This window comes from Oryx dammah, unplaced genomic scaffold (genome assembly GCF_014754425.2).
Source record: "Oryx dammah isolate SB20612 unplaced genomic scaffold, SCBI_Odam_1.1 HiC_scaffold_28, whole genome shotgun sequence".
NCBI classification, from domain to species: Eukaryota; Metazoa; Chordata; class Mammalia; order Artiodactyla; family Bovidae; genus Oryx; species Oryx dammah.
In genome coordinates, this window is record NW_024070212.1 from 24,525,343 (window position 1) to 24,552,429 (window position 27,087).

General features: G+C 40.6%; 1 protein-coding gene across 1 annotated transcript in view; it reads right to left on the reverse strand.

Annotated features, from left to right (window-relative positions):
- The window catches only part of MAN1A2 (mannosidase alpha class 1A member 2), a 143,926-nt gene that overhangs the window by 96,702 nt on the left and 20,137 nt on the right, over positions 1–27,087 (reverse strand). The window contains exon 2 of the mRNA XM_040230940.1: positions 5,214–5,469. Within this exon, the coding sequence (XP_040086874.1) occupies positions 5,214–5,469 (256 nt within the window). The remainder of the gene's footprint in view (positions 1–5,213; positions 5,470–27,087) is intronic.

Genomic DNA, 27,087 nt, shown 5'->3' on the forward strand with positions numbered 1-27,087 from the left:
GTTAGGAAGATCCCTGGAGGAGGGCATGACAACCACTCCAGTATTCTTACCAAGAGAATCCCCATGAACAAAAGAGCCTGGTGGGCTACAGTCCATGGGGTCACAAAGAGTCGGACACGACTGAGCGACTAAGCACAGCACAAGCAACAGATTTCCCAACCTGGGGATCTGGCAAAGGGACTGAGAACCCCCCAGGAAATCTGACTTTGGAGGCCAGTGGGATTTGATTATAGAATTTCTGCAGGACTGGGGAAACAAACTCTTGGAGGGCACAAACAAAACCTTTAGCGGACCAGGAGCCAAAACAAAGAAACAGAGTCTCCACAAGGAGCAAACTTGCCTGTGAGTGTCCAGCAGTCTCCAGCAGATGCGTGGATCAACAGTGGCCTGCTGTGGGGTCAGAGACACTGAATACAACAATGTGTGCACAAGTCCTTTTGAAGGGAGGCCACCATTACCATCATTACCTCTACCACAGTTTCATCTCAGGCCAAACAAATGGGAGGGAACAGAGCCCGGGCCATTAACAGGAAATTGGATTAAACATTACTGAGCATGGCCCCACCAATCAGATGCAATTTCACCCCTAGTCAATCTCTCCCATCAAGAAGCTTCCATAAGTCTCTTGTCCTTATCCATCAGAGGGCAGAGAGAATGAAAACCACAATCACAGAAAACTAACCAAACTGATCACATGGATCACAGCCTTGTCTAACTCAATGAAACTATAAGCCATGCCATGTAGGGCCACCCAACATGGACAAGTCATGGTGAAGAGTTCTGACAAAACATGGTCCACTGGAGAAGGGAATGGAAAACCACTTCAGTATTCTTACCTTTAGAACCCCATGAACAGTATGAAAATGCAAAAAGAAATGATACTGAAAGGTGAACTCCCCAGGCTGATAGGTGCTCAATATGCAACTAGAAGAGTGAGAAATAACTCCAGAAAGAATGAAGAGACAGAGTAAAAGCAAAAACAATGCCCAGTAGTGGATGTGACCGGTGATGGAAGTTAAGTCTGATGCTGTAAAGAACAATATTCCATAGAAACCTGGAATGTAGTCCATGAAACAAGGTAAATTGGAAGTGGTCCAACAGGAGATGGCAAGAGTGAGCACTGACATTTTAGGAATCAGTGAAATAAAATGGACCAGAATGGGCAAATTAAATTCAGATGATCATTATATTACTACTGCGGGCAAGAATCCCTTAAAAGCAATGGAGTAGCCCTAAAAGTCAAGAGTCTGAAATACAGTACTGGGTACAATCTCAAATATGATAGAATGATCTCTGTTCGTTTCCAAGGCAAATCATTCAATGTCATAGTAATCCAAGCCTATGACCCAACCACTAATGCCAAAGAAGCTAAAGCAGAACAGCTCTATGATGACATACAAGACCTTTTAGAACTAACATCCAGAAAAGATGTCCTTTTCATCATAGGGGACTGGAATGCAAAAGTAGGAAGTCAAGAGATACCTGGAGTAACGCTAAAATTTGGCCTTGGAGTACAAAATGAAGCAGGGCAAAGGCAAACAGAGTTCTGCCAAAAGAATGCACTGATCATAGCAAACATCCTCCTCCAAAAACACAAGAGACTACTCTACACATGGACATCACGAGGTGGCCAAGACCAAAACCACATTAAATATATTCTCTGCAGCTGAAGATGGAGAAGCTCTATACAGTCAGCAAAAAAAAAGACCAGAAGTGACTACAGCTCAGATCATGATCTCCTTACTGTAAAATTCAAGACTTAAACTGAAAAAAGTAGGGAAAATCACTAGATCATTCAGGTATGACTTAAACAAAATCCCTTATGATTATACAGGAGAAGTGACAAATAGATTCAAGGGATTAGAACTGATAAGAGTGCCTGAAGAACTACAGACAGAGGTTCATGACCTTGTATAGGAAGCAGTTATCAAGACCATCCCCAAGAAAAAGAAATGCAAAAAGGCAAAATGGTTTTCTGAGGAGGCCTTACAAAGATCTGAGAAAAGAAGAGAAGCTAAAGGCAAAGGAGAAAAGGAAAGATATACCCATGTGAATGCAGAGTTCCAAAAAATAGCTAGGAGAGATGAGAAAGCCTTCCTCCATGATCAATGCAAAGAAATAGAGGAAAACAATAGAATGGGAAAGACTACATATCTCTTCAAGAGAATTAGAGATACCAAGGGAACATTTCATGCAAAGATGGGCTCAATAAAGGACAGAAATGGTATGGATCTAACAGAAGCAGAAAGATCTTCATGATCCAGATAACCACGATGGTGTGATCACTCACCTAGAGCCATACATCCTGCAGTACAAAGTTAAGTGGGCCTTAGGAAGCAACACTACAAACAAAGCTAGTGGAGGTGATGGAATTCCAGTTGAGTTACTTCAAGTCCTAAAAGATGATGCTGTGAAAGTGCTGCACTCAATATGCCAGCAAATTTGGAAGTCAGCAGCAGCCACAGGACTGGAAAAGGTCAGTTTTCATTCCAATCCCAAAGAAGAGCAATGCCAAAGAATGCTAAAACTACTGCACAATTGCACTCATCCTACATGCTAGCAAAGTAACGCTCAAAATTCTCCAAGCCAGGCTTCAATGGTATGTGAACTGTGAAATTCCTGATGTTCAAGCTGGATTTAGAACGTGCAGAGCAACCAGAGATCAAATTGCCAATTTCCACTGGATCATAGTAAAAGCAAGAGAGTTCTAGAAAAACATCTACTTCTGCTTTATTGACTATGCCAAAGCCTTTGACTGTGTGGATCAAAACAAACTGTGGAAAAGTCTTCAAGAAATGGGAATACCAGACCACCTGACCTGCCTCTTAAGAAATCTGTATGCAGGTCAGGAAGCAACAGTTAGAACTGGACATAGAACAACAGACTGGTTTCAAATAGGAAAAGGAGTATGTCAAGGCTATATATTGTCACCCTGCTTATTTAACTTACATGCAGAGTACATCACGAGAAACACTGGGCTGGAAGAAACACTGGAATCAAGATTGCCGGGAGAAATATCAATAACCTCAGATATGCAGATGACACCACCCTTATGGCAGGAAGTGAAGAAGAACTAAAGAGCCTCTTGATGAAAGTGAAAGAGGAGAGTGAAAAAGCTGGCTTAAAACTCATCATTCAAAAAACGAAGATCACAGCATACAGTCCCAGCACATCATGGCTAATAGATGGGGAAACAATGGAAACAGTGACAGATTTTATTTTTCAGGGCTCCAGAATCACTGCAGATGGTGACTGCAGCCATGAAATTAAAAGACGCTCACTCCCTGAAGACAAGTTATCACCAACCTAGACTGCATATTAATGAGCAGAGACATTACTTTGCCAACAAAGGTCTGTCTAGTCAAAGCTGTTTTTTCCAGTAGTCATGTATGGATGTGAGATTTGGACGATAAAGAAAGCTGAGCACCAAAGAATTGATGCTCTTGAACTCTGGTGCTGGAGAAGACTCTTCAGAGTCCCTTGGACTACAAGGAGATCAAATAATCGGTCCTCGAGGAAATCAGTCCTGAGTATTTATTTGAGGGACTGATAATGAAGCTGAAACTCCAATATGTTGGTCACCTGATGCGAAGAACTGACTCACTGGAAAAGACTCTGACGCTGGGAAAGATTGAAGGCAGAAAGAGAAGGGGACGACAGAGGATGAGATGGCTGGATGACATCCCTGACTCGATGGACATGAGCTTGAGCAAGCTTCAGGAGTTGGTGATGGACAGGGAAGCCTGGCATGCTGCAATCCATGGGGTCAAAAAGAGCCAGACACAACTAAGTGACTGAACTGAATAAAAAATAATTATTAAAAAAACCAAAAACTTGGACACCAAGGCTCAGGTTTACTTCTCTGGTTGGCAATACATCACATACACTGCCACACATCATTTCTGGGAGAATTAAGCACTGTCCGTATCACTCCACTGTGAGAAGACAATGAGAAGCTTTTGCCTGGTCTCTACTGGACTTTGTCCTATATGCCTTTTCTATTTATTTAACCTGTATGATTTCAATGAATAAACCATAAATACAACAGTTTGCTAAGTTCTGTGAATACTCCCACTGAATCACTGAACCTGTGGGTGGTATTGGGTCCCCAGGGAATCCTGACATGCTGCAGTCCATGGGGTTGCAAAGAGTCGGACACGACTGAACGACTGAATTGAACTGAAACACTGTATTATCTATGTGAATTATTATGTACATCAGAATGTATTTCAATAAATTCTCATGGCATTAAAAAAAAATTATCAAAGTCTCCTCAACACTGCCCCAAGAAAGTGCCACAAGCAGCCTGAGCACAAAACATAGAATCCAGAGTAAGGTAAAATCAAAGTACATATCTTATACTAATTCATAAAGGGATTCTTAAAATACCTGCAAATCTTCCATATTCATTACTAGAATATATCCTAATAGATATCTATTTGAACTAAACTTATTGTCTTATGTTATGATAAATAATCAATTCAAAATCTGTTTCTTCAAAACAGTAAAACTAAAACTCTACCCAGCATTAGCAGGATTTCTAATTAACAAAGTTCTGCTAAAACATTCACTAGATTTCTTCTCATTCTGGTATTTTATCTCCAAAGAACCCCTAGAATAACAAAACTGAAAGACTCCTGAGACCAAACAAATTTCAAAAATGTTGAAATCAATCCTTCTCCATTCAATCCATTGAGACTCTTCAGAAAGATGTGTTCCTAATCTGCAGTATAGGTAAGTGGTATCACGACAGGTTCATTGGAAGATGGTACGTATAAAGCTAGCTTTTTAGAAACTTGCTAACTTTTCAGAAACTAGTAACTAGCACAGGTCCTTGAAAACAGATACTTATGAAATTTCTTATTAAATGATAAACTGTTTATGGGTCTATTCTACATTATTTATAAAATATTGACTATCAAAAGTTCTCTGAACACAAGATAAGCAGCATAACTATCCAAACAACATCAAAAATTCTAAGTATCCTATAATTATTATCCTATAATTATGTTATGATTGATATTAAGAGAGTTTTAGCACTTGATGCCATCTTGCAAACTGAACTACAATTCTGACCTCAAAACAAACAATTTGATCAAGGTATGACAAAGTCTGTACCACAGATGGCATAAATACAGATAGATAAACTTACACCCAGTCAAATGCATACCTATATCCCTAACCACCCCATATCACAAATCTCAGCTTATTACCTCTTTAATTTTTTCCCTTTTCTCTCTTAGGTCATTATCTTCTGGGTCTCCACCATGTGTTCCTATAAGGTTTGGTCTAGGAACTGCTGGCAGTGGCTTTTTCTCTCTTATCTTCATTTCTTGGACTACCTTATTTTTCTCTGTCTGTATTTCTGCTCGGATTTCCTCTCTTGACTTTTTTAATTTTTCTTTTGCTTCTTCTAGAGCCTTCTCGTGATCAGCTCGAATTTTATTTCTCAAACGCTCTTCTTCTTCCCTGTAAGAAGAGGAGAAAAATAAATACAAAACTTAAAGCTTCCTTCACCAAACCTTGATAGTTGTTTTCTACTCCTACCATCAAAAAGAAGGAACAACCCATGAGACAGACTTGGATCCAACTACACAAGTGAAAGTCGCTCAGTCGTGTCTGACTCTTTGAGTCCCCATGAACTATATAGTTGGAGAAGGAAATGGCAACCCACTCCAGTATTCTGGCCTAGAGTATCCCATGGACAGAGGAGCCTGGTGGGCTGCCGTCAATGGGGTCACACAGAGTTGGACACAACTGAAGCGACTTAGCATGCATGCATACATTGGAGAAGGAAATGGCAACCCACTCCAGTATTCTTGACTGGAGAATCCCAGGGACAGAGGAGCCTGGTGGGCTGCTGTCTTTGGGGTCACACAGGGTCAGATACAACTGAAGTGACTTAGCAGCAGCAGAACTCTACAGTCCGTGGAATTCTCCAGGACAGAATACTGGAGTGGGTAGCCTTTCCCTTCTCCAGGGGATCTTTACAACTCAGGGATCAAAGCCAGGTCTCCTGCATTGCAGGCAGATTCTTTACCAGCTGAGCCACAAGGGAAGCCCAAGAATACTGGAGAGGGTAGCCTATCCTTTCTCCAGCGAATCTTTCTGACTCAGGAATCAAAAGTGGATCTCCTGCATTGCAGGCGGATTCTTTACCAACTGAGCTATGAGGGAAGCCCCAAGAGTAGGATAAATATATCTTTGTATGAGAAAGAAAATAAGCCCCAGATGCTGAGTAGCAAACACTTTCCACAGTAGGAAGAGGAAACCTAAAGTTACAATTTAAGGGCCAAGTGAAAACAGAGAAAGTAGCAATCAATAACCTACTAGACACATTGGGGAAAAAAAAAAAGACCAGTGAAAAACTAGATGGGGGAAGATAAAATAAATTATAGAATCAAGCTTTGCACAGTGGTATTATCACAGCCAATTAGGTTTATCCAAGGCGAGACTATTTGTAACTGAAAAAACAGAATTAAGTATCAGAGGGGACCATATAATAAACAACAAGGTCCTATTGTATAGTACAGGGAATTATATTCAATTGTTGCTGCTGTTCAGTCACCAGGTGGTATCTGACTGTTCGAAACCCAATGGACTGCAGCACACCAGGCCTCCCAATATTCAACACCCTATAATAAACCACAGTGGAAAAGAATATGAAAAAATACGTATGTGTATAACTGAAACACTTTGCTGTACACTGGAAATTAACAGAACACTGTAAATCAATGTTACTTCAATTTTTAAAAAATTTTAAATACATAAGCTCACTTCATAAACTGATGTGAAAAAGAGACAAGGAGATATAAACATAAGGTCAAAGAAAGATAAGGAAAAAAGATAATAAGAGGGTTGGAAATTTTTTATTTGTTAAATATACCTTACGTTGTTGTTGTTTAGTCACTAAGTCATGTTCAAGTCTTTGTGACCCCATGGACTGCTGAAGCCCACCAGGCTCCTCTGTCCATGGAATTTTCCAGGCAAGAATACTGGACTGGGTTGCTATTTCCTCTTCACGTGATCTTCCCAACCCAGGGATCAAACACACATCTCCTGAACTAGCAGGTGGATTCTTCACCACTGAGCCACCAGGGAAGCCCCATATTCTTCTGAAATTTTTACATTTTGTAAATTCCATAGACCTTATAACACAATGGACAAACTACCGTGGGCATGATCACTTAATATTCGCTTTGGCACTTGTTAAAAATACAGATTCCAATTTAGCACGTCTGTATGAGATCCATGAATTTGAATTATAAAGAGTTCCCCTGATGATTCTGGTATGCATACAAGTTTAGAAACCACTACTGCAGTAGATACCTACTGGGTTTTTACCCAGTCCTGAATCTTTTCTCCACCTCCACCACAATCCACATGAATGAATACAGGAGTGTTAGTTACTATTTTCCAAATCATCCAATGATGACTATTCTAAGGGGTTACCAGAGTTACTTCTCTAGAAATTTAATTCAAACCCTAGACTTACAACATTGCTAGTGAGAAAGTAAAATGAATGGTACAGCCACTTTGAAAAACTTTAGCAGTTTCTTTAAAAACTAAACATGTAACTATCATAGAATCCTGCAATTCCCTGGACTTTAACCCAGAGAAATTAAGGCTTATGTTCATATAAAAACCTATACACAGCCAGTCACAAAAAGAAAAATATCGTTTAATTCCACTTACGTGAGAGTCTTAGGGTAAGTTAAAATCAGAAAAACAGCAGAATGATAGTTAGGAGAGGCTTGGGGAAAGGAAAAATGGGAAGTTATTGTTTAATTGATAAGCAGTTTCAGTTCTGCAAGATGAAAAGATTTCCGGAGATGGATGGTGGTGATGGTTGCACAGTAATATGAATGTATTTAATACCACTGCACTGTACATGTGAAAATAGTTAAAGATGCTAAACTTTATGTTATGCATATGTGTGTGTGTGCCAAGTCACTTCAGTTGTGTCTGATTCTTTGCAACCCGATGGACTGTAGCCCATCAGATTCCTCTGTCCATGAGATTCTCTAGGCAAGAATACTAGACTGGGTTGCCATGCCCTCCTCCAGGGGATCTTTCCAACCCAGGATTGAACCTGCATCTCTTATGTCTCCTGCATTGGCAAGGGGGTTCTTTACCACTAATGCCACCTGTGAAGCCCCTATGTTATGCATATTTTACCACAATTTCAAAAATTGGGGGGAGGGTGGAATCATATACACAAATGTTTATAGCAGCTTTATTTGTAACAGGCAAAAACTGGAAATCACCCTCATGTCTTTCAAAAAGTAAATGGTTAAACAAACCACTATTTATACTGTGGTACATTCACACTATGGGAATACTGCTGCTGCTGCAGCTAAATCACTTGAGTTGTGTCCGACTCTAATCGACCCCACAGACGGCAGCCCACCAGGCTCTGCCATCCCTGGGATTCTCCAGGCAAGAACACTGGAGTGGGTTGCCATTTCCTTCTCTAATGCATAAAAGTGAAAAGCCAAAGTGAAGTCGCTCAGTCGTGTCCGACTCTTAACGACCCCATGGACTGCAGCCTACCAGGCTCCTCCATCCACGGGAGTTTCCAGGCAAGAGTACTGGAGTGGGTTGCCACTGGAATACTACTCAGCAATAAAAAAAATAAACTATTCAAACATACAACTTGAATGAATTTCAAAGGTAGTATGTGAATGAAAGAAGCCAGTATCAAAAGTTATATTCTATATGATTGCTTTTACATGACATTCTCAAAAAGACAAAAATAGAGGAATAATGAATATATATTTATATATATATCAGTGAATGACAGGAGTTATGGAAAGGGGAGAGGTTAACTATAAAGGAATAATACAAGACAGTTTTTCTGGATTGTAGCATTGTTACATAAACTAATTTCTGTGCTTACACAAACGTGAACATGTGTTGAAAACCACAGAATTATATATCGAGAGAAAAAAAAAAAACAATTCACAGCCTAGTATTAAAAATAAAATGTTAAACATTTAGAGAAAAATAAACTTGGATAGCTCACTATGAAAAGGGGCTAATGAGAAAAACAGAGAAAAAAGGAGGAATCACAGCACAGCCAGACAATTGGGAACAAACAAGGTCGTTTGGGTAGCAAGAAAAAATTCCATCTGCAGAAAGACTAGATATAGGAAAAGGACGGCAGAAAAGAAACAAGGTTGGCCCCAGTATGCATACAAGGGTAATTCTGAGCTGATCTGTTCAGGAGACTCAGGCAGATGAGGGCATCAGCAGCAGATAGGCACTGAATGAAATCTTAGATAAGACAGTGATAGTTGCTCCAGTCTGTCTGACTCTTGGGACCTCATGGACTGTAGCCCACCAGGCTCCTCTGTCCATGGGATTTCCCAGGCAGGAATCCTGGAATGAGTCGCCATTCTCTTCTCCAAAGACAAGATAACTATGGTAAATATGCAGGTACCACCAAACTGCCTTCCAATCCCTCTCCCTCTCCTTACCAACAGAAGACACTGTGCCTAGGCCTAGAGAACATATCCAAGAAGAATCATTTTGCAGTTGGAAAAAAGGTTACTTACAGTAAAAGTAATTAAGCAAAAAGTCAGGAGACAAGGATTCTGGTTCCATCTTTGCCCTCAACTCACTGTGTAACCTGATACACATCACTCAAAAACCTCCAAGACCAGTACTTTCCTCAATAAAGATAGCAAGACAGGTAACACTATCCTAATACACTTGGCAAAAAGTGAAGAACTAAAGGGCCTCTTGATGAAAGTGGAGGAGAGTAAAAAAGTTGGCTGAAAGCTCAACGTTCAGAAAACTAAGAGCATGGCATCTGGTTCCATCACTTCATGGCAAATAGATGGGCAAACAGTGGGAACAGTGGCTGACTTTATTTTTCTGGGCTCCAAAATCACTCCAGATGGTGATTGCAGCCATGAAATTAAAAGATGCTTGCTTACTCCTTAGAAGGAAAGCTATGACCAACCTAGACAGCATATTAAAAAGCAGAGACATTACTTTGTCAACAAAAGTCTGCCTAGTCAAGGCTATGGTTTTTCCAGTGGTCATGTATGGATGTGAGAGTTGGACTGTGAAGAAAGCTAAGCGCTGAAGAATTGATGCTTTTGAACTGTGGTGTTGGAGAAGACTCTTGAGAGTCCCCTGGACTGCAAGGAGATCCAACCAGTCCATCCTAAAGGGTGTTCATGGGAAGGACTGATGTTGAAGATGAAACTCCAATACTTTGGCCACCTGATGTGAAGAGCTGACCCTTTTGAAAAGACCCTGATGCTGGAAAAGATTGAGGGCAGGAGGAGAAGGGGATGACAGAGGATGAGATGGTTGGATGGCATCACTGACTCAATGGACATGAGTTTGGGTAGACTCTGGGAGTTGGTGATGGACAGGGAGGCCTGGCGTACTGCAGTTCATGGGGTCACAAAGAGTCAGAGATGACTGAGCAACTGAACTGAACTGAACTGAACACTTGGCTAGTGATATCCAAGGTAAGTATAAGGACTTAGTAAATTGTAATTTTCTATACAAATGTAAGCCATTAATTATACCAATTCTTTTCATCTCTGTTTTTGTGTATATATAGTTTTTAGGCTTGCTGTTTATGTGAGGTTTTGATATAGCAATCTATATATGATGCACGAGGCTGTTTTAAGTTGCTGATCTCTTTTCTGCTAAAGAGTTCCTTTAGCATTTGCAGCAAAGGTGATTTTGTTGGTGGTGAGCTACCTCATCTCCTGTTGTCTGAAAGTTTTTGATTTCTATATCAAATCTGGATGAGAGCTTGCTGGGTAGAGTATTCTTGATTATAGGTTCTTCACTTTCATCATTTAAATACATTGAGCCACTTCCTTCTGGCCTGCAGAGTTTCAGCAGAGCAATCAACTGATAAACTTATGGGAGTTCCTTTGTATGTTGTTGTTTTTCCTTCCTTGCTTTTATTGTTTTAAATTTGTCTTTAATTTTTGTCAGTGTGATTACTATGTGTTTCTCGGCATGTTCCTCCTTAGGTTTATCCTACCTGGGACTCTGCACCTTCTGAACTTAGATGGTTGTTTCCTTTGAAACGTTGTGCTGTACTTAGTCACTCAATCATGTACGATTCTTCACAACCCCATGGACTATAGCCCACCAGGCTCCTCTGTCCATGAGGATTCTATAAGCAAGAATACTGGACTGGGTTGCCATGCCCTCCTCCAGGGGGTCTTCCCAACCTAGGGATCAAATCCAAGTCTCCCACGTTGCAGGCGAATTCTTTACCATCTGAGCCACCAGAGAAGCCCAAGAATACTGGAGTGAGTAGCCTATCTCTTCTCCAGGGGATCTTCCTAACCCAGGAATTAAACCAGGGTCTCCTGCATTGGAGGCGGATTATTTACCAGCTGAGCTACCAGGGAAGAGTTTGTGAGGGAAGTGAATTTTCAGCTATTTTCTCTTCAAATATTTTCTCAGTTCCTTTCTCTCCTCACCTTCTGGGACTCCTATAATTCAAATGGTAGGTAGTACATTTAATGTTGTCCCAGAGGTCACTTATACTGTCTTCATTTCTTTTCATTCTTTCCGTTATTCTGTTCCTCAGCCATGATTTCCAACATTCTGTCTTCCAGGTCAATTATCTGTTCTTCTGCTTAAGTTATTCTACTGTTGATTCCTTCTAGTGTATTTTCCATTTCAATTACTGTATTGTTTATCTCTGTTCGTTCTTTAGTTCTTCTTCAGTTCAGTCATTCAGTCATGTCCGACTCTGTGATCCCAAGGACTGTAGCACGCCTGGCTTCCCTGTCCATCACCAACTCCCAAAGCTTGCTCAAACTCATGTCCATCAAGTCAACGATACCATCCAACCATCTCATCCTCTGTCATCCCCTTCTCTTCCTGCCTTCAATATTTCCCAGCAACAGGGTCTTGTCAAATTAGTCAATTCGGATCAGGTAACCAAAGTATGGGAGTTTCAGCTTCAGTATCAGTCCCTCAAATGAATATTCAGGACTGATTTCCTTGAGGACTGACTGGTTTGATCTCCTTGAGGTCCAAGGGACTCTAAAGAGTCTTCTCCAATACCACAGTGGTTCAAGAGCATCAATTCTTTGGTGTTCAGCTTTCTTTAGAGTCCAACTCTCACATCAATACAACTCTCACTGGAAAAACCATAGCTTTGACTAGATGGACTTTTGTTGGCCAAGTAACATCTCTGCCTTTTAATATGCTGTCTAGGTTGGTCATAGGTTTTCTTCTAAGGAGCAAGTGTCTTTTAATTTCATGGCTGCAGTCACCATCTGCAGTGATTTTGGAGCCCAAAATAATAAAGTCTGTCAGTGTTCCACTGTCTCCCTATCTATTTGCCATGAAGTGATGTGACCAGATGCCATGATCTTCATTTTGTGAATGCTGAGTTTTAAGCCAGCTCTTTGACTCTCCTCTTTAACTTTCATCAAGAGGCTCTTTAGCTCTTCTTTTCTTTTTGACAAATGGTAATGTCATCTGCATACCTGAGGTTATTGATATTTCCCCCAGCAATCTTCATTCCAGCTTGTGTTTCATCCAGCCTGGCATTTCACATGATGTACTCTGCATATAAATTGAATAAGCAGAGTGACAATATTCTTTTCCCAATTTGGAACCAGTCTGCTGTTCCGTGTCCAGTTCTAACTGTTGCTTCTTGAGCTGCATACAGATTTCTCAGGAGGCAGGTTGGGTGGTCTGGTATTCCCATCTCTTGAAGAATTTTCCCCAGTTTGTTGTGATCCACACAGTCAAAGGCTTTGGTGTAATCAATAAAGCAGAAGTAGATGTTTTTCTGGAACTCTCGTGCTTTTTTGATGATCCAACAGATGTTGGCAATTTGATCTCTGGTTCCTCTGTCTTTTCTAAATCCAGCTTGAATATCTGAAAGTTCACGGTTCATATACTTTGAGGCCCAGCTTGGAGAATTTTGAGCATTATTTTGCTAGCGCGTGGGATGAGTGCAATTGTGTGGTAGTTTGAACATTTTTTGGCATAGCCTTTCTTTGGGGTTGGAATGAAAACTCATCTTTTCTTAGTTTTTCTAGGTCTTTGTTAAACATTTCTTACATCTTCTCAATCCTTGACTGTTCTGTCTGAGACTGGATCGTCTTCCCTATCATTATTCTGAATTCTTTTTCTGAAAGGGTGCCTATCTCCACTTCACTTGGTTGTTTTTCTGGACTATTACCTTATTCCTTCAACTGGGACATAATCCTCTACCATTACATTTTGTCTTAAGTTTCTGTGATTGTGGTTTTTGTTTCACAAGCTTTAAGACTGTACTTCTCCTTGCTTCTACTGTTTGCCCTCTGGTAGACGAGGCTATCTAGTAGGCTTGTACCAGAGAAGGCAATGGCACCCCATTCCAGTACTCTTGCCTAGAAAATCCCATGGACAGAGGAGCCTGGTAGGCTGCAGTCCATGGTGTCGTTAAGAGTCAGACATGACTGAGCGACTTCACTTTGGCTTTTCACTTTCACGCACTGGAGAAGGAAATGGCAACCCACTCCAGTGTTCTTGCCTGGAGAATCCCAGGGATGGCGGAGCCTGGTGGGCTGCTGTCTATGGGGTCGCACAGAGTTGGACACGACTGAAGTGACTTAGTAGTAGTAGTAGTAGTAGGCTTGTACAAGCTTCCTAATGGGTGGGACTAGAGCTTAGTCCTATCCCTCTGGTGGGCATGGCTGGCCTAAGTAAAACTTTAATGTGCTCATCTGTTGATCGATGGGGCAGTGTTCCCTCCCTGTTCATTGTTTGTCCTGAGGTGTCCCAGCACTGGAGCCTACAGGCTGTTTGGTGAGGCTAACGGTGACCTCTAGAGGGGTCACATGAATGAGTAATTCCCAGAACTGCTGTTGCCAGTGTATTTGTCCCAGCAATGAGCCACCAGACACCCCTCACCTCTGAGGTGAGGTAAGTCTGGCTCAGTCTTTTATGGAGTCACAGCTTTTTTTCCCCTGGGTCCTGGTGCACACATGACTTTGTGTGTGCCCTCCAAGAGCAGAGTTTCTGTCTCCCTCCCCCCACCCTCTGTCCTTAGGAAGTCTTGCAATTAAACTTCAAAGCCAGATTCTCTAGGGACTCTTCCTCCTGTTGCCAGATACCCCCATGCTGGATAGCCTAGCACAGGGCTCAGAACTTTTATTCCAGTAGGAGAACTTCTGTGCTGCAATTGCTCCCCAGTTTGTAGGTTGCTCATCCAGTGGGTATATGATTTGATTTTATTACAATTATGCCCCTCCAACCGTCGTATTGTGATTTCTCCTTTGACTTTGGGTGTAGGGTATTTTTTTTGCCAGGTTCCAGAGTTGACTTTGTTGATGATTGTTCAGCAGTTAGTTGTGATTCCAGTGTTCTTGTAAGAAGGAGTGAGCGCATGTCCTTTTACTCCACCATCTTGAGCTAATCTGTCCTCATTTCAATCTCACTTTCAAGAGGCTCCTCAAATTTTGCTTTAGCGCCCAAATTTCTAGATTTTAAATTCCATCAGTTGGATCAAATTTCTAGATGTTTATTTTCACCTGAATGACCTTACTTTTACTTACATCTTTTTAAGATTTGTTTTTGTAACTTTGATATCTTCAACAGATAATCATGGTGCACTTCCATTTCTCTCTTGCTTTTCATCAGTGCCTTGTATCTTTCTGTGTAACAAAGAATTTTGCATTGTCCAAAGGCAAATCTGGCCTTGTTGTCACTTTATGGGAGGTAATCTGTCTACTTCATAGATGTGTCCTTATTTATTTATGGTGGGTGCCGGCCACACCAGCTTTTAGGGTGGGGTTGGCCACATCCAACCATCCCAGGGTGGGGGCTAGCCATACTAAAAAAATAAATAAATCCAGCAAAACAACTCAGGGTGAGTTTCTGGGTCATAAAGTATCAGCCAGCATGGAGACTAAGTTGCTCATTCATGGAGGCAATCAAGGTTACTCATTCCTAGAAAACTCTAGACACCAAAGCTCACATGAGCTTACCTGGGTGACAATACACACTGTCACAACTTGATGTCCTGACTTTATCAGAGGACATGAGAAGCTCTACATCTGGAACCTTCCTGGAATATATGCTATGTGCTTCTTTCCCTTGGCTGATTTTAAACTCCATCCCTTCACTATAATCTGTAACCCTTTCATGAGTGGATAACTTTTAGTGAGTTTTGGGAGTCCTAGCAAATTATCAAACCTGAGTGTGGCTTTGGAGTCCCCTGAAATTTCAGGTGGTGTCAGAAGTAAGGGTAGTCTTGTGCAGAACTGTGCCCTCAAACTTTGCAGAATGGCTAACTATGTATGGGTACCTTCCAAGATTTCCAAAAAATATCTAATCTTATATCTGAAGCTTCCCTGGTGGCTCAGAGGTTAAAGCATCTGCCTGGAATGCTGGAGACCCGGGTTTGATCCCTGGGTAGGGAAGATCCCTGGAGAAGGAAATGGCAACCCACTCCAGTACTCTTGCCTGGAGAATCCCATGGGGGGAGGAGCCTGGTAGGCTACAGTCCATGGGGTCACAAAGAGTCGGACACGACTGAGTGACTTCACTATATCTGAAAGTTTGCATGAGATTTGAAATTACTTTTTCAAAAAAAAAAAGATTATTTTTTCAATTATATCCTATGTGTAAGAGTTAAATCACTTTTTAATATCCCATAAATAATATTAGGTTTGCATTTTTTTAAGTTGTTGTCTCGTTTTATTTTTTCTTTCCAGACACTCTTGTTCTTGAAAATCAGGCAAAGGACAACAAAACTAATAATTGTTGTTGGCTTAGATGTACCAGGCACTGACGTAGTCAAATACAAGGTTACCTTATTTAGTCCTCACACCAATTTATGAGGCACCTTATACTTAACACTGTTCTCCATCTTATTAGGAAAACACTATGACACAAAGATAAAAAGGAAACTGTTCAGGGTCATGTAGGGATGTGAGAGTTGGACTATAAAGAAAGCTGAGCACCGAAGAATTGATGCTTTTGAACAGTGGTGTTGGAGAAGACTCTTGAGAGACCCTTGGACTGCAGGAAGATCCAACCAGTCCATCCTGCTGCTGCTAAGCTGCTAAGTCTCTTCAGTTGTGTCCAACTCTGTGTGACCCCAGAGACAAGGCTCCCCTGTCCCTGGGATTCTCCAGGCAAGAACACTGGAGTGGGTTGCCATTTCCTTCTCCAATCCATGAAAGTGAAAGTGAAAGTGAAGTCGCTCAGTCATGTCCGACTCCTAGCAACCCCATGGACTGCAGCCTACCAGGCTCCTCCGCCCATGGGATTTACCAGGCAAGAGTACTGGAGTGGGTTGCCACTGCCTTCTCCGAACCAGTCCATCCTAAAGGAGACCAATCCTGGGTGTTCACTGGAAAGACTGATGTTGAAGCTGAAACTCCAATACTTTGGCCACCTGATGTGAAGAGCTGACTCATTGGAAAAGACCCTGATGCTGGGAAAGATTGAGGGCAGGAGAAGGGGATGACAGAGGATGAGATGGTTGGATGGCATCACGGACTCATGGACATGGGTCTGGGTGGACTCCGGGAATTGGTGATGGACAGGAAGGCCTGGCGTGCTGCAGTTCATGGGGTCGCAAAGAGTCGGACACGACTGAGCAACTGAACTGAACTGAACACATTTCAAACTACTGTACAAATGGGCTCATTTACATGCCAACAAGGTTATGCTCAAAATCCTTCAAACAAGGCTTCAGCAGTACATGAACTAAGAACTTCCAGATGTACAAGCTGGGTTTAGAAGAGGCAGAGAAACCAGAGATCAAATTGCCAATGTTTGTTGGATCATTGAGAAAGCAAGGGAATTCCAGAGAAACATCTATGTCTGCTTCACTGAGTACCCTAAAGCCTTTGACTGTGTGGATCATAACAAACTGGAAAATTCTTCAAGAGATGGGACTACCAAACCACCTTATCTATCACCTGAGAAACCTGTATGTGGGTCAAGAAGCAACAGCTAAAACCAGACATGGAACAACTGACTGGTTCAAATTTGAGAAAGGAGTAAGACAAGGCTGTATATTGTCACCCTGCTTATTTAAATTATATGCAGAGTACATTATACAAAATGCCAGGCTGGGTGAATCACAAATAGGAATCAAGATTGCCAGGAGAAATATCAACAACCTAAGGTGTGAAGAAAGTGAAGAAGAACTAAAGAGCCTCTTGAGGAGGGTGAAAAGGAGAGTGAAAAAGCTGGCTTAAAACTCAACATTCAAGACACAAAGATCATGTCATCTGGTTGCATCACTTCATGGCAAATAGAAGGGTAAAAGGTGAAAGCAGCAATAGATTTTAACATCTTGAACTCCAAAATCACTGTGGACAGAGGCTGCAGCCATCAAATTAAAAGATGCTTGCTCTTTGGAAGAAAAGCTATGACAAACATAGACAGTGTATTAAAAACAGAGACATCACTTTGCCAATAAAGGTCCATATAGTCAAAACTATGGTCCAGTAGTCATGCACAGATGTGAGAGTTGAATCATAAAGAAGGCTGAGCACCAAAGAATTGACGCTTTCAAATCATGGTGCTGGAGAAGATTCTTGAGAGTCCCCTGGATTGCAAGGAGATCAAATCAGTCAATCTTGAAGGAAATCAATCCTGAATATTCATTGGAAGGGCTATTGCTAAAGCTCCAATACTTTGGCCACCTGATGCAAAGAACCAACTCACTGGAAAACACTCTGATGCCAGGAAAGATTGAAGTAAAAGGAGAAGGGAGCAGCAGAGGATGAGATGGTTAGATAGCATCACCAACTCAATGGACATGAATTTGAACAAACTCCAGGAGATAGTGGAGGACAGAGGAGCCTGGGGTGCTGCAGTCCATGGGGTCACAAAGAGTCAGACATGACTGAGCAACTGAACAACAACACAAGCATGACTTGAATATAGATTTACATAGGAAAATAGCATTGGAAAGGCATACTCTTCAAATAGAAATTTAAAAGGAAAAAAAAAAGCAAATTTGCCAGGCAGATCAAGAAAATAAGGACATAAGGAAATGGCAACCCACTCCTGTACTCTTGCCTGGAAAATTCCATGGACGGAGGAGCCTTATAGGCAACAGTCCATGGGGTCACAAACAGTCGGACACAACTGAGCAACTTCACTTCACTTTAGGACTAAGTTTAAAATAAAGCAAATTAAGTTTACCTTTTAAGTAAGCTGGTGCAAACACTTGAATTTAGCTTCTGTCTCTGTTAAGAGGATACCTTTTCCTCAGATATTGAACTGCCTTTGATGATAGATTTAAGTTTATCTCTTAAATGATCTGTTTTGAAATCCCTTATTGCTACCTTGGCTAAGTGAATAGTATTGTTTCACAATGACCTATAATCCTATCTGACTGAGTGTTCTAAACTTTTTTAATATTTGTTGACAAAGCTTCCTAAATCATTCTAATGAAGAAGATTTCTAGCTAACTTTTAGGATGCTTCAGAGGGTCCCTGAAACATCCCAAAGAGAGATATTACGCTAATTAGGTTCATTTTGTATATAGAATAACATGGGAGTATTGTCAAGTGAGTAATAAGTCTCGGGTTATACTGTATGGTAAATGTTACTAATATCGGAGAAGGCAATGGCAACCCACTCCAGTACTCTTGCCTGGAAAATCCCATGGACGGAGGAGCCTGGTAGGCTGCAGTCCATGGGGTCACTGAGTCCAGCATGACTGAGTGACTTTACTTTCACTTTTCACTTTCATGCATTGGAGAAGGAAATGGCAACCCACTCCAGTATTCTTGCCTGGAGAATCCCAAGAACAGAGGAGCCTGGTGAGCTGCCGTCTATGGGGTCGCACAGAGTTGGACACGACTGAAGCGACTTAGCAGCAGCAGATAGAAGTGATAGTGTACAAAGAAGAAGCAACACAATATACCAGTTAGGAAATAAGTTGGTATGGCCACTAGAGTATAGTGTGCAGAGTGGAGAAGGTGCAGTAGTGTAGAACAGACTGGGCATGGTAAGAAAGCCAGAGAAGAAAAGTTCAACCATGAATAAAGTTTGTTTTGCAACTGAAGGACAAAACAAGCCATTAAAGAATTCCTAATTCAAAAGAGAATACCTGATGGAAACACAGAAGACTCCTAATACCCAAAGCATCCTGAGATGAAAAACAGAGCTGCAGGAATCAATCTTTCTGACTTCAGGGTATACTGAAGCTACAGTCATCAAGACAATATTGTATTTTGACACAGAAACAGAAATATAGACCAAAGGAACAAGACATAAAGCCCAGAGATAAACCCACATACCCATGGGCACCTTATCTTTGACAAAAGAGGCAAGAATACACGATGGAGCAAAGGCAGCCTCTTAAATGCAGTCCCCAATCTTTTTGGCATCAGGGACCAGTTACATGGAAGACAATTTTTCCATGGACTGGGGCGGTGTAGGGGTGAGGGGGAAGGGGGAAGGATGGTTCAGGTGGTAATGCAAAAAGCAATAGGGAGTCCCAGATGAAGCTTCACTTGCTCGCCAGCTCCTTACCTCCTGCTATGCAGTCAGGTTGGTTTCCATTATTTAAACAGTATGCTATGCTAGTTAAACAAATATAGAGAAGGACATAGAGAAACCAGAAACAAAGATAATAATATGAAAAATTATTATCAATGAGATGGTTGGATGGCATCATTGACTCAATGGACATGAGTTTGAGCAAGCTCTGGGAGATGATGAAGGACAGGGAAGCCTGGTGTGCTGCAGTCCATGGGGTCACAAAGAGTTGTTGGACACGACTGAGCAACACCAACTACATAAAAATCCAAAAAGCAAAATATCATAAAGGAAAATATTATCAATTGCATTAAAATTTAAAACTTTTATAAAACTGGAGTTTAAAAATGAACAAAGCATGAAAATCAGACATCCATTGCAAGAATTTATCTTTAATGCATATAAGTAATGAAGAATTCATCTAGAATATATAAATAATTCCTACAAATGAATAAGAAAAAGAACAAGCTCAAAGAAAAATTGGCCAAAAAAGTGAACAAGTAACTCAAAGCCTAGGAAATTCAAGCAACCAATAAATATGTTTTTTAAAAATTCCATCTTACTAGTAATCAAGAAATAAAAACTAAAATTTGTATCAAATTGCTAAAGATTTCTAAAATTTAACAAAGCCATGGTTTACAAAGATGCAAGTGGGAGGTAAATTGGTACAAGCCCTTTAGAGACTAACTTAGCAGCAAAACATGCAGTCAATAATGCATATAAATTACAACTCGAGTGAACTCCAGGAGATGGTGATGGATGGGGGGGCTGGCGTGCTGCGATTCATGGGGTCAAAAAGAGTCGGACACGACTGAGCGACTGAACGGAACTGAACTGAAGCTTTTACCTTGGAGAAAAAAACACGTGTGCCCAAGTACACATGTACAAGAATGCTTTTGCAGTTAGAATATGGAATTAACATAAAAAAAAATTTATCAACAGGAACATATATAAATAATCTGAGGTTTAATCATACAATAGAATATCTAGGTGAATAACTGAACCAGAGTCCAATATGATACTATATCTGATAATACATATAAATCATTTTTAAAAAGTTGAATTAAAAAAATTTGCTGAAGGAGATATACAATGTTTAAGAGCATGCAGAATATAATTATATATTTTACAATTGTTTGTATATATAACATATCAATATATATGGAGCATAAGTATAAAACCATGTATTGAGAAAGACAGTATCAAACTTAGAATAGAGGTTTATCTCAAGAAGGGTAATCTTCAGCTAAAACAGAAAAATGTTAAGATCTGAAACAGTGGATACAGTGACAATGTTAGCTGTTAAAAGACTTTTATGTATGCTTATAACAAACAAAAAAGAGTGAGAGGACTTATACCTGATATCAAAACATACTATGAGACTTCAAATGGTGGTTACTTTGGGGAGTAATCAGAAAGATCCATGGGAGTTTAAAGAAAAAAAGAACTCTGTATACTCTGGGATATATTATCTTTTATTATATTTTTAATTTTTTTTTTAGTATTTGTTCATTTGTTTATTGGGGTTGCTGGATCTTAGTTGCAACACTCAGAATTTTTTAGTTGTAGCATGTGAACTCTTAATTACAGCATGTGGGATCTATTATAGTTCCCTGACCAGGGATCAAACCCTGGACCTCCGCATTGGGAGCACAGAGTCCCAGACACCAGACCACCAGGGAAATCCTTGGGATACATGATTTTTTATTTAATCAATTCCCTGAGGACAGACATTTGGATCATTCACCCATGTCCTGTTACAGCTTCCAGGGACATTCTTAAACATTTCTTTGTGCACTGATATAAAGATTTACTAGGATAAGTTCTTAGAAGAATTTCTAACTCAAAGAATATGTACTTTAAATTGGTTGGTATTTATTAAATTAATTGATTACTAAATTGTTCATTACAAAAATTCTATTACTTTACACCTTCACCAACAGTGTAAGTGCAACTGGAAACACCCTGCTCAATATACACTGCCCCTCGATATAAACAATCTTTTTAGGTAGAGGAAAAAAACCTAGCTCATGAAAAGGTAAATGTTGATTAACAGTATCACAAATTAATAGAAAAATAATTTATATTTATTATACACACCAAAAAGATGTAAACTTTATATCAGATGCCACCTTACTGCAAAGTAATGGAAGAAGTCATGTACATACATAAACATTTTAAATAAACTTATGAATATAACTCTATACAGCTATATATAAATAGTTTTAGATACCTGAAGATATATAATTGTGTGAGAGCCCAATTTAGCGCAATGATTGGCATACTTTTTTACATGACAGGGTCTGGTTCCTTATTGAAAAAAGCTTCAGAACACTGCACCTCACTTCCAGATAACCCAGTGCATATGCCAGAAATGCATAAATCAATGACATAAATGTTTATTAGGAGAAAAAAGACAGGAAAAAAGACAACAACTTATCTGAACTCTCAAAAAATACAAATGACCTAAATGCATACCTGAGCCTCACCTAGGTGAAAAAGCATCCTAAGATCCCTAGAATCTGATTCCAGAGATAATTTATGCTTGAAGACAATGTTAAGATTTGAATCTCAGGTTGAACATTTTCAATACTGTCCAACTAAAAGTTTATCTTCTATAATATTCTCCAATAACCCCAATACTTCTGCTTTATTGACTACGCCAAAGCCTTTGACTGTATGGATCACAACAAACTGGGGAAAATTCTTCAAGAGATGGGAATACCAGGCCACCTGACCTGCTTCTTGAGAAACCTGTATGCAGGTCAGGAAGCAACAGTTAGAACTGGACATGGAACAGAATGGTTCCAAATAGGAAAAGGAGTACGTCAAGGCTGTATACTGTCACCCTGCTTATTTAACTTACATGCAGAGTACATCATGAGAAACACTCGGCTAGAAGAAACACAAGCTGGAATCAAGATTGCCAGGAGAAATATCAATCACCTCAGATATGCAGATGACACCACCCTTATGGCAGAAAGCAAAGAGGAACTAAAAAGCGTCTTGATGAAAGTGAAAGAGGAGAGTGAAAAAGTAGGCTTAAAGGTCAACATTCAGAAAACGAAGATCATGGCATCTGGTCCCATCACTTCATGGGAAATAGATGGGGAAACTGTGGAAACAGTGTCAGACTTTATTTTGGGGGGCTCCCAAATCACTGCAGATGGTGACTGCAGCCAGGAAATTAAAAGACGCTTACTCCTTTGAAGGAAAGTTATGACCAACCTAGATAGCATATTCAAAAGCAGAGGCATTACTTTGCCAACAAAGGTGCATCTAGTCAAGGCTATGGTTTTTCCAGTAGTCATGTAAGGATGTGAGAGTTGGACTGTGAAGAAAGCTGAGTGCTGAAAAATTGATGCTTTTGAACTGTGGTGTTGGACAAGACTCTTGAGAGTCCCCTGGACTTCAAGCAGATCCAACCAGTCTATTCTAAAGGAGATCAGCCCTGGGTGTTCTTTGGAAGGAATGATGCTAAAGCTGAAACTCCAGTATTTTGGCCACTTCATGCAAAGAGTTGACTCATTGGAAAAGACTCTGATGCTGGGAGGGATTGGGGGCAGGAGGAAAAGGGGACGACAGAGGATGAGATGGCTGGATGGCATCACTGACTCGATGGACGTGAGTCTGAGTGAACTCCGGGAGATGGTGATGAACAGGGAGGCCTGGCGTGCTGTGATTCATGGGGTCGCACAGAGTCAGACACAACTGAGCAACTGAACTGAACTGAACCCCAATACTTAGTATAATACTTGCTGCTGCTGCTAAGTCGCTTCAGTCGTGTCTGACTCTGTGTGACCCCACATACAGCAGCCCACCAGGCTCCCCCATCCCCACTTCCTTCTCCAATGCATGAAAGTGAAGAGTGAAAGTGAAATCGCTCAGTCCTGTCTGACTCTCAGCGACCCCATGGACTGCAGCCCACCAGGCTCCTGCGTCCATGGGATTTTCCAGGCAAGAGTACTGCAGTGGGGTGCCATTGCCTTCTCCGAGTATAATGCTTGGTGCATCCTAAATACTCAAGAAAAACCACTTGATGAATAAATGAATGTGTTATCACTATGGAGAGGCCAAGAGATCTGCACAAGTAATAGCGGTTGTTATCATGAATGTGTAAATGTCAAAAAGTAAAAAGAAAAACAAGACACACGTTGTTCTTTGCACCAGATTACATCATATCCTTTCTTTTTTAAAACTATATAACTTATCTCTAAAGTTCCTACTGATATGGAAGACAAAAAGAACGGACACTTTCAATGGCATCTTTCCACATTAAGGTTAGGAAATTATTATCTCAAAGAGAATTCTGTACTGGGGTAATAAGAGCCCTACAGAGTCTGAGGCCTTAATTTTCAAGAACTCTTTTTTTCCACAGAATCTATCCTAAAGTTTAAGGTAACAAATTAAACAGTTATATAAAACTTTATATGTAACTGTTAACTGAGCTCAAAAATGACACCTGGAAATACTTTTGTAAATATACCTATTACCTTCAGGCTGGTGTAAAAAAATGTTCAGTAAGTTATACTTTTAAACTTATGTGAGTTAGTTAGTTAAGTCACTTGCTCAGTCGTGTCTGACTCTTTGCGACCCCATGGACTGTAACCCACCAGGCTCCTCCGTCCATGGGATTTTCCAGGCAAGAATACTGGAGTGGGTTGCCATTTCCTTCTCCAGGGGATCTTCCCCACCCAGGGATCGAACCCAGGTCTCCCACATTGCAGGCAGATGCTTTAACCTCTGAGCCACCAGGGAAGCTAGAAACTTATGTGAAATAATGCATAAAAACACCATTTCAGTCATTTACACTCTTTAAACTGGCACGTATTTCATTATAAAAATAACCATAATATCTATAAATGAATTAGGCATTTATAAAATTATTTTTCAAACCTTAATTTTTATATGACTCTAATTCCTACTTAGAATGCATTTTATTTTCAAAGTATTTGTCATGCCTTGAACTAAATTACTATACATTCTTCCATCCCCACTTCATACAATTACTGGTATTTCATATGCATGAGCTGGAAGAAATCTTTGAAGGTTCAATCAATTCCTTCATTTCATAAACAAGGCATAAAGAAGTTAAATGGCTCAAAGAAATACATCCAATAAGTAAGGACAACACTGAAACTAGAGCCCCTACCTGTTAACACTGAGCCCAATGCCCTTTTAAATATACAATGATGTCTTCTTTCTGGACTACATAAAATTCCAAGATAGATATTGGAATGAATGCCTTTAAAGGAGATTTTCCTTTATAATAAATCCTAAAAGCCAATCTGTATATAAATCTCCATCCATGCTTCATTTTAACTGTGTTCTAAAAGGAAAAAATTCCAGCAAAAATTTAATGGTAATCTAAATAAACTTTTCTGACAGAATATGCACAGTTATGAAAAATAAAAGAGCAAAATGATTTACCTAGCCAGCCTAAACCATAATTTAAATACTTTTCATAACTTTCAAACAATAGTAAACATAACATTTGCCCAGTTAATCAATTAAATTAATGTTTACCATGTACTATAGATTTCATATAGATGTTTAGCTTCTGTGATACCACCTTTCCAACGCTGTCATGATCATTATATCTGTAAAAATAAGGTTAGTAATACCTAACTTGCAGGTCTGATGTAAAGAATAAATGCTAAATATGTGAAAATATTCATCACATACTCTCTATTATTTTCTCTTTTTTTCCTAAAGAAGGAAAAAATCAATGTAAGGGCATGCAAAAAAACTTAGATACATGTTTATGGATAAGTATTTTCTAGAGAGGGCCAAAGTGAATAATTTGCAAGTTTTTTTAAATTATTTTTAATAAAGGGCCTTTATTAAACACTATCCTCACTTTAAGACACTATTCATCCTCCTTTTGCATCTTATCTCTCAATATTGTCTTACATTGTTTATATCTTCTTTTGCAGGATTTGTCACCTCACCATTGACATCGTTTATTTAAGAAACATACTATTCTGGATGGCTTCAATAGGGAATTCTACCAAACATACAAAGAAGAACTTACACTGATCCTTCTCTACTTCTTGACTGAAGAGAAGGAAACACTCCCAAAGTCATTCTATGTGGCCACCATCATCACCCTGATACCAAAACCTGACAAAGCAACACTAAAAAAATCTACTACAGGACAGTACCTTTGATGAATATAGATGCAAAAATTCTCAACAAAATATTAGCAAACCAAATTCAGTAAGACATAAAAAAGATCATACCCCATACACTGGATTCATCCCAGGGTCACGAGGATGGTTCAAAATACACAAATCAAACAATGTGATACACCACATCAATAAAAGAAAAGACAAAAATCACATGGTCATCTCAAGATGCAGAAGAAGCATTTGTTAAATTCAACATCCATTTATGAATAAAAACTCTTACCAAAGTGAGTATAAAGAGAATGTATCTCGATTTCTGGGGGGCGGTCCTAAAATGGCAGAGGAATAGAACGGGGAGACCACTTTCTCCCCCACAAATTCATCAAAAGAACCTTTAAACGCTGAGTAAATTCCACAAAACAACTTCTGGATGCTGGCAGAGGACATCAGGCACCCAGAAAAGCAGCCCATTGTCTTCGAAAGGAGGTAGGAAAAAATATAAAAGACAAAAAAACAGACAAAAGAGGTAGGGACGGTGCTCAGTCCCAGAAAGGGAGTCTTAAAAACAGGGAAGTTTCCAAACACCAGAAACACTCTCACTGCTGAGTCTGTGGCGAGCCCTGGAAGCACAGAGGGCAACATAACAGGGAGGAAAAATAAATAAATAATTAAAACCCACAGATTACAAGCCCAACGGTAACTCCCCCAGTGGAGAAGCAGCACAGACGCCTGCACCCACCACTAGCAAGCGGGGGGCTGGGCAGGGAGGCACGGGCTGCACTGCTTACAGTAAGGATCTGGCCTGAATGCCCTGAGGGCAAACTGAGCCAACTAACTTGGGCTAGCAAACAAGACCAGGGGATAACTACCACGTGAAAAGCCAGCCCTAACCTAAGACACCGCCAGGCCCGCACACAGAACAAAGGACTGAACAGAGATAGCCAGCTGCAGACCATCCCCCTCCTGTAACAGGCAGCCAGAGCTGGAAGGGGGCAATCACAGCCCCAGAGAGACATTATCTACAAAACTGTAAGCAGGCTTCTTTGCTAAGACTTCTTGGGGTTCTGGATGGTCAACATCCACCTGAGAAGGTGTGCCGGTTGTACATCCAGAAAACCGAGTGGCAGGGTCACGGGAGGCGATAAGTCACAGCGACCACGCTCACCAAACACCTCATCACCTGAGCTGCTCGGACGGGGGAAGGGCACAAAATTCAGGCCCAACCGAGTCTGCGCCTCTGAGGACTACCCTAGTGCCTGCACCTGAGTGGCTTACACCTGAGAGGTGCATGCAGCCCAGGGCCAACCTCAGACGGTTCCCGGTGGAGCAACCTATAGCCTGAGCAGTGTGGGCAGGGAGGGTACACACGCTGTAAGCATGGGCAGGCCCAGTGTGGCTGAGGCACTGCGAGCACACGCCAGTGTATTTGTTTGCAGCGTCCCTCCCTCCCCACAGT